The sequence below is a fragment of the Carlito syrichta genome, unplaced genomic scaffold (genome assembly GCF_000164805.1).
Source record: "Carlito syrichta isolate Samal-C Ts95f unplaced genomic scaffold, Tarsius_syrichta-2.0.1 Scaffold288134, whole genome shotgun sequence".
Taxonomy (NCBI): domain Eukaryota; kingdom Metazoa; phylum Chordata; class Mammalia; order Primates; family Tarsiidae; genus Carlito; species Carlito syrichta.
This window is the reverse complement of record NW_007232230.1, coordinates 51,908-60,613: the sequence shown is the minus strand read 5'-3', so window position 1 is coordinate 60,613 and position 8,706 is coordinate 51,908. Positions and strand designations below refer to the sequence as shown.

Sequence of the window (8,706 nt, the reverse complement as noted above, 5' to 3'; positions counted from 1 at the left end):
ACTGCACTCCAGTCTGGGCGACAGAGTGAGACTCCAACTCAAAAAAAAAAAAAAAGCATACTGTCTAGAGTGTGAAACTGGCACTAGAAAGATATATTTAATTAAAAAGAACAAGAGCCGGGCTCGGTGGCTCAGCCTGTAATCCCGCACCTTTGGGAGGCTGAGGTGAATGGATTGCCTGAGCCCGCGGGTTCGAGACCCGCCTGGGCAGCGAGACCTCATCTCTACAATAAATCAAAAAATCAGCCAGGCGTGGTAGCGCATGCCTGTAATTCTGGCTACGCGGAAGGCTGAGGTGGAAGGATCGCCGGAGCCCAGCAGGTCGATGCTGCGGTGGCCGGGAGCGGCCACTGCACTCCAGTCTGGGTGACAGAGTGAGACTCCAACTCAAAAAAAAAAAAAAAAGAACAAGAAAAGGAAAATAGATGAAAACATCAGATATAAGAAGAAATACAATAGAAAAGGAAACAAAGTAAAGATGGAGAGAAGGTAACATAGGAGAAAATGCACAGATTGCAAAGGGACAAGGGAAAGAGGAAAGAAACAGGATCGAGGAGGGATGAAGGACTCCACTGTGTGGTCATGCACAATCATTTACAACATCTGATTTCTGGGGAACAGATCTGAGAATCAAAATTGGCATCTAGGCTGGATGTGATGGCTCATGCCTACAATTTCAGCACTTTGGGAGGCTGAGCAGAAGAATTGCTTGAGCTCAGGAGTTCAAGACCAGCCTTGGCCATAAAGCAAGATCCTGTCTCTTCAAAAAAATGATAAAATTGCCAGGTGTGGTGGCACATGCCTGTAGTCCCAGCTACTTGGGAGGTTGATGCAGGAGGATCACTTGAGCCCAGGAGGTCAAGGCTATGGTAAGCCATGATCATGCCACTGTATTCCAGCCTGGGAGACAGAGTGAGACCCTGACTCAAAAAAAAAAAAGTTAGCATCTAACTTAAATCTAGAGCCACAGGCCAAACTGCCCAGCTGGACCTCCCCACAGCTTGTCCCATGTGCCTACAGAAACTCGCTTCCCCTTCAGGGAGTCTGAGCTCAGAGGGTACCAGCACCCCCCACAGAGACCGGGGATCATCTTTGAAGCTTCCTTCTCCTTCCCGCATACCCCCATCTCCTGTGTCAACAGCTGGTGCTGGCCCTACCTACTGAATCTCTCCCCACCATCTACTCTGTTTCTGCCTGCCCCCAGCTCAGTCCAAACCCCATCATCTCTTCCTGAAATACTCTAATAGCTTCCAAATGGATCTCTTCCTCAGCTGTGCTCTCATCACCTCCAAGCCTAAGCCAGGTACCAGGTAAAAAAACAGGATAAGAAACACAAGACCTTACTTCATGGTTCATGATCTTCCCATAGGTCTCCACTAGTGATTCTGCATAGAATGGCGTTTCTCCATAAAGCATCTCATACATGCAGACGCCCAGGGACCACCAGTCGCACTCAGGCCCATATTTGCCCATGCCGTCCTCCATTGCCTGCAGAATCTCCGGCGAGATGTAGTCAGGTGTGCCCACGGCCACAGAGGATTGAACCTTAGGGGAAAAGGAGTGTTGAAGGGAAACCCAAGACTACCTCTAAAGGCATATTTCTAGCTACTATCTCTAAGATATGAGGCAACACAACATGAAATAATCATGGCATAAAACTAGTAAAGAATCATAAAATTAAAACCCAGTAATTCTCACTCATAAGCAGACCCTGAACATTTACCACAATACTGTAAGAAAGGGATTGGCAGTAGCCAGAAAATGCTGGGGGGGAGGCATGCATAACATTAATATGGGTACCTGATCTCAAACCAGGCAAAGTGGGGACCAAAGGTAGGCCCAAACTTTACCTATACGATGACCACTTGTATACTAATCCTGAATTGTACCTCACATCTTTAAAATAAATTTTAAAATAAAAAACAAAAATTCAAGCCAGTCACGGTGCCTTGTGCCTATAGTTTCAGTTATTCAGGAAGCTAAGGTGGGAGAATCACTTCAGTCCTGGAGTTTGAGGCCAGTCGAGGCAATGTAGCCAGACTCTATCTCTAACAAATCAAAATCCAGAACCCCAATCATTCAAAATTCACTGCAAATAAATATTCTCTTGCAACACTAAACATCATGCAGGTGCCAGAATGCATGATACCTGTGCACACTGTCCTTGGTACTCAGTGGCCACACCCCCAAACGGCAACCTCTCAAAGTCCCTGAGGTCTTCTCCTTGCTGCTCTGCTCACGGTGTGGTCTGGGGACCATGCGTGCCCCGGCCAGCCAGCAAAGAATCTTGCTAAAGCATCTCCTGTTAGAACAGGGGCCCAAGGTGCTACATGTCTAACAAGTTTAAAGGGGGTGCCCAGGCCTGGGTGCGGTGAAACCTCTGCATCAGTCATCACAGAGAAGGCAGGAGGAAACATGATGGTAAGAAGACATCTATCAGTCCCAGGGCACATGAAGAGCATGGGGCTACACCTGGGCCACTGAACAGGTAAGACTGAAGGTCAGGCAGGGACTGGAGACAACAATCACAGAAGCCAGTCTCAGGGAGGCCAGACTCCCCCTGGGGCCCCTCTGAGAGGAGTCACAGGGGACACGCAGCACCCTGGAGCCAGTCATGGTGAGGGGTGCTCAGTCTGAATGCATCGGCAGGGAGAGGGGCCCCCATCACGTAACCAGACACTTCCCTGCAAGAGGGCACCAGCCAGCAGGAGCTCCTGCTGTGGACAGGGACGCCGGGATATTGGGTGGAAACACAGTAAGCACCCACCATGAGGGGGTGACAGGCAGGAGGGAGGGCAACCCATGCTCCAGTTCAAATCTATTCCAGTCACTGGAACACTGGATGTGAGGTCAGCATCAACCCACCAGTTAATCAATATGTGGTCATGCCTCAAAAACGAGAGACCCAGCCATGTAGACGGCGAGCAAATCACTTCACCCTTGTAAACACTGTCATCCAAAGGGTGTTGCAGCTTTTACTGCTGCTCAAAAACTCATTTTGAAAAAGTATTTCATGTTAGACTTTATGGTAAATGCAGGTTTTAAAGAAGAAATGGCTCCAAACATGTAAAACTGCGACAGTGGCCACGGGAGAAGACATGACCACTCCCAGAGCAGTGAGAGGAGCTTGCAGAAAGAGTTGTTGCCAGGGCTGTGAGCAGAGCTGGAACAAGCCCTTCAGGCCACTCAGCCATGCTGCTGGGCTGCTGTGGAGTGGAGGCCACGGTGGCCTGAGGCCCAAGCCTGAATGTCTAGTAATGGCCGATCCAGGGCCACCTCTCTGAAGGAGCAGGCATATCAGTGACCCTGTAACACTCTGAGTATTGAGGACCCCTGCTTCTGCAGTACCCACAGAGATGAAACCCCAGACAGGAAGTCCCATGTCTCAAAAGTGAAAACGCACAGTTACATGGTTAACATCTGCCCTGACCAGCCCAGCCGAGCATTCTGAGGAAGATCCCGAGAGCTGTCCCATTCTCACTGCAGCGCTGGCATGCTTTTAGCTATCTAGGGATTTGAGGAAACCTGACAACTCCCCATTTTGGAAGGCATACACATTATTTTTGTAAATATAAAAAGCGATAAAAACGTCCTTAAACTTTATTTTTATTTGGGAAAAATATTCCCCAAAGAGAAAATATCAGCTGTCTGGTAAATGGATTTTCTTAATATACATTAATAAATTTGGTTTCTTAATTGCATCACAAATTGCAAATTCAAGCCCCTTCTAACTACAAGCCAAACCCCAAACCAAATGGAAAATCGCCAGCAAAAATACCTACAGTTCCATCATCATTCATCTTCAAACATGATCCAAAGTCGGCCAGGCGGATATGACCATTCACGTCCAAAAGGACATTGTCAGGTTTAATGTCTCTGTTAGTAAAATAAATGCATAGATTAACCATTTCCACGCAACACATTAGACAGGTCCAAGCCATCAACTATTGGCGGATCGGCTGAGGAAATGCTACTGTCACTCCATGAGCAGCTGCCACCACCTAGTCAAAACACCTCCATGCGATAATTCGGCTGGTATGGCAGCAGCAGTCAGCACTTCTGCCATTTTTTTTAGTCCCATTTAACCCAGTGAAGCCCCTCACATTCCTACCCATCTACCCACCCAGCTAGCAAGTGTCTCCTGAGCATCTCCAGTACCAGGCACTGTTCTTGAGCCCTCCTGGCCTGCAACAACACACACAATGGTGTTGTCCTGCCTTTACAAAGTGTGTTGCTAGCTGCGGTGTTAGGAAACGACATGCAACACAGAAATAGGCGATGCCATCCCCAGGCAGTCCGACACAGTACAGTCTCTACGCTAAATGGCCATGAAAAAAGTCTAAAACCAGTTAAGAGACAGTGAGACACGTGGAAAGAGTCAGACAGTGGCCATCTGAGAGAGACTTGAGCCGAGCCCTGATGAAGCAAGAAAGTCAGGTAAAGATTTGGGGCAAAATTGCTACAAACCACCATAGAGCCCCAAACTGTATTTTACAGATGACATTATACAAGCTGAGCAATCTGCCCAAGTCATACAGCAGTAAGTGGTCGAGTAGGAAGGTAAACGTAAGTCTATTCCTTTGAAGCCCATTTTCTGAACTATCTTTCTTTGTACTTCCAAACACTAACATGGGGCGGGGGATTTCACTGTGCGGTCCCCTTTCCTGTCAGAATAAGCTTATATGAGCAGTATGAAAGGAAACACAAACTTTAAAAGCAAAGGAAGATGTCCAGTCAAGTACAAGTATATTCCTAGCAGGACTACTCATAACACCCAAAAAAGCAGAAATCTAAAAGTCCACCTACAAGAGAATGGGTACGTAAACTGGGCTAAACTCATTTGATAGGACACTACTTATCAATGCAAACCAATGGAAGAACCAGGTATTCCCAACAACATGGATGAATCTCACAAAAAAATGTGAGCAAGAGATGTAATTATTACCCAAAATACAAAAAACAAAACCACAAAGCAAAAGAAACTCTGGCACACAGCACTCCAAACTAAAATAAAATATTCTCAAAGAAACATTTAGGAATATGAAAAAGAAAGCAGCCGGGTTCAGTGGCTCAGCCTGTAATCCTGTGCCTTTGGGAGGCTGAGGTGAGTGGATTGCCTGAGCCCATGGGTTCGAGACCCACCTGGGCAACTTGGCAAGACCTCATCTCTAAAATAAATAAAAAACTAGCCGGGCGTGGTAGTGCGTGCCTGTAGTTCCAGCTACTTGGAAGGCTGAGGTGGAAGGATCGCCAGAGCCCAGCAGGTCAAGTCTGTGGTGGCCGGGAGCAGCCACTGCACTCCAGTCTGGGTGACAGAGTGAGACTCCAACTCAAAAAAAAATAAAAAATAAAAATAAAGCAAAATAAAACCCCACAATGAATTTTAAATAAATAAATAAATAAACATGAAGAAATGCAAAGAGGTGATTTAACTATGGGAAAAAATAGAAGAAAAGATAAAATCTTATCACAAATGAAGATTCAATTATAACAGGAGAATAAATTCAAATAAAAATCAAATGAAAGACTGAAGGGAGGAAAAGATCTAGAAGAATAAAATGAGATAAAGAAGTGAAAAGGAGTCAAAAGAGAAAGTAACTGGAGACTGAAATGGAAGACAGGCAAAGAAGGCCCAACATACACATAACTGGAGTCCCTGAGGAAATCAAAATCATAAAACATAATATTTGAACTATAATTCAAGAGAACACTCCAGAAATAAAGACCTGAATCTACAGACTGAGAAAACTCATCAGATTTTTTTTCTTTTTCCTTTTTTTAAAATCAATGTCCTGTTTTTCAGAGCCAGACAAGTTGACACTGAAGTTCATAGGAAAAAATTAACATGTAAGAATAGCTTGAAAAACACAAAGAGGTGTGATGGGAAATCAGTCCTACATGATTTCAAAACACATTACAAAGCCTCCATAGTTAAACTAGCATGGTGCTAGTATGCGGAGAGGCAGGTAATGGAATAGAGTAAAATGTCAGAAACAGACCAACTACATAAAGAAATTGAGTATATGACAAAGATGGTATCGCAAACCGCTGGAGAAAAAGCAAAGTTAAATAAGGTGGTACGGTAACAACTGGAGAGACATTGAAAGATAAAATCACATCATTCTTGTGCCATATATAAAAACAAACTCCAAATGGATCTGAGGGCCATACATAAAAAAATAAAACTATAGGAATGAAAAAGTGAAAATACAAAAAAAACACCAAAATACAGGCTATCTTTCTCTCTGAGGGTAATAAAGAGATTTTTTTTCCCCGTGAGTCAGAGTCCAAGTAGCCAGAACTACAGGTGCACGCCACCATACATGGCTAATTTTACTTATTGTAGAGGTCTCGCCAAGTTGCCCGGGCTGGTCTCAAACTCCTGGGCTCAGGCAATCCTCTTGCCTCCACCTACCAAAATGCTGGGATTATAGATGTGAGTCACCACACCTGGCCAATAAAAGGATTTCTGATCTGATTACATAAGAATTTTTTTAAAAGATCTTCATGGCAAAAAAAATTATAAGGAACAAAGTCAAAAAACAAATGGCAAACTAGGAAAAAATATTTGCAACATATCAGATAAAAGGCAAATACCTCTTTAATAATCAAAGGAAAAAAAACCAAGGAATTCTATAGAGAAACGGGTAAAACACATGAAATAAACACTCATACAGGAATATACACAAAGATATAAAAATGATGGACAACTTAACAAGAAAGGTGAAAAAGGAACTGTGTACCATCTCTCTTTCATCAGATAGGAAAAATTCAATAGTTTAAAAACATTTTCTGTTGGCAAGGCTGCAAGGAAACACATGTTTATACACAGCTGCTGGGAATACAAAAAGGTAATCCCTAGGGAAGGAAATTTATAACATCTAAAAAGCTACGTATGTATTTTATTTCTCTTTTGAACCAGCAATCCCACTTCTAGAGATTTACCTTAAAGACACATCAACAATAAAAAAACACATATGTACAAGGTTATGTATTACTACATTATTTAAAAATTGCAAAATACTGGAAGCTATCTAAATATTCACTCATAAAGATTGATTAAATAAACTATGGCTTATATTGACTAAATATAATGGAGTATTTTGCAAATGTAAAAAAGAATGAAGAGCTCCATGAATTGATAGGGAGTGATTTCTAGGATATATTATTAAGTTAAAAAGAAAATGCAAAAGTACATATTTAGCATACCACCTTTTGTTTAAGAAATGAGAAATAAGAAAACGTGCTTATCACGCATGTAGACACACGGATGACAAAGAGGAAGACAACAGACTGGGTACTGATCTTTACGGAGGGGGGGGAGATGAGGTAGATGCAATAAGCAAGGAGTAGCACTTCTTAGAATGTAACTTTGCAGTTTCAGTGTTTTAGAAGCATGCTAATGTTCTGCATACTCACAAAGAATAAAATTAAATAACAAAGATGAAAGGGAAACCAGTTAATCCAACTGTCTTTCAAATAAACAACATAACACCGAAGGGGAAATGGAGTAAGTAGAAAAATAAAATAGGCAAATCCAAGTAACTTATGAACACAGAGCCTAAACTGTTGCAGGTGAGGGCAGGGCACCCATGAGATGGGGAGAAGTGCAAACAAACCTGGAAGCCTTTAGTGGAGATCAGTCTGTGTGGTAGCATGGGCAGCACAGTCCTAAAGCTGTTTCAGATACAACTCAGGATTAAGCAAGTGAGTCAGCATGCTATGTTGCTGAGAGTCAGAGGTGTCAGCAGGAGGAAGACAAAAATATGGAATGGGAGAGGAAGCCAGGAAGTTAACTCATGATTACCAAAGTATGCACAGGTAGATGTATGTATATAAATATGTATGTACATCTTCCTAGATTTTACTAACTCTGTCCCATGAAGAGACCTAGAAGCAGACACCCCTACAGTAATAAGCACACCCAGCAGCCAGAACTTGGTCTTTAAAGTTCTGGGCAACTTGGTAAGACCTCATCTCTACAATAAATCAAAAACTAGCCAGGCGTGGTAGCACGCACCTGTAGTTCCAGTTCCTCGGAAGGCTGAGGCAGAAGGATCACCGGAGCCCAGCAGGTCGAGGCTGCAGTGACCGGGAGCAGCCACTGCACTCCAGTCTGGGTGACAGAATGAGATTCCAGCTCAAAAAAAAAAAAAAAAAAAAACCCTTCCCCACTAAAGCAACTGGAGCTCCTAAAAGAAATGACTAAGCTGGGACATAGAAGGTATAAGATGAGCAGAAAACTAACCACATTCCCAAAAAGTGATGAAGACATGTCACAAACATAGGAGTCAGCTACAACACCAAAGGTGGGACAATTTGAGAAAAAAGAAAATTTAAATTAAGACAGTGATGAATTATAAACTACTGGGGGAAAAAAAGGACCCATGTATCCATACTGATAACAAATAGGTCGACTGTGGTGGCTCACGCCTATAATCCCAACACTTTGGGAGACCAAGGAAGAAGGATTGCCTAAGCCCAGGAGTTTCAAGACCAGCCTGGGCAACACAGCCAGATCTCATCTCTACAAAAAAGTCAAAATATTAGCCAGGCATGGTGGTACATACCTGTGGTCCCAGCTATTCAAGAGGCTGAGGTCAAAGGATTGTCTAAGCCCAGGAGGTCAAGGCTGCAGTGGGTCATGACCATGCTACTGCACTCCAGCCTGGGTGATATGAGACCCCCAACCCCCTCCCCCCCCCC

The 8,706-nt window shown here is 43.6% G+C and overlaps 1 protein-coding gene across 1 annotated transcript in view; it reads right to left on the bottom strand.

Annotated features, from left to right (window-relative positions):
- Positions 1-8,706, bottom strand: part of CDC42BPB (CDC42 binding protein kinase beta) — an 80,852-nt gene that overhangs the window by 48,649 nt on the left and 23,497 nt on the right. Inside the window, exons 6-7 of the mRNA XM_021710107.1 lie at positions 3,783-3,876; positions 1,345-1,545 (exon numbers count right to left, since the gene is read on the bottom strand). Coding sequence (XP_021565782.1) covers positions 1,345-1,545; positions 3,783-3,876 — 295 coding nt within the window. The remainder of the gene's footprint in view (positions 1-1,344; positions 1,546-3,782; positions 3,877-8,706) is intronic.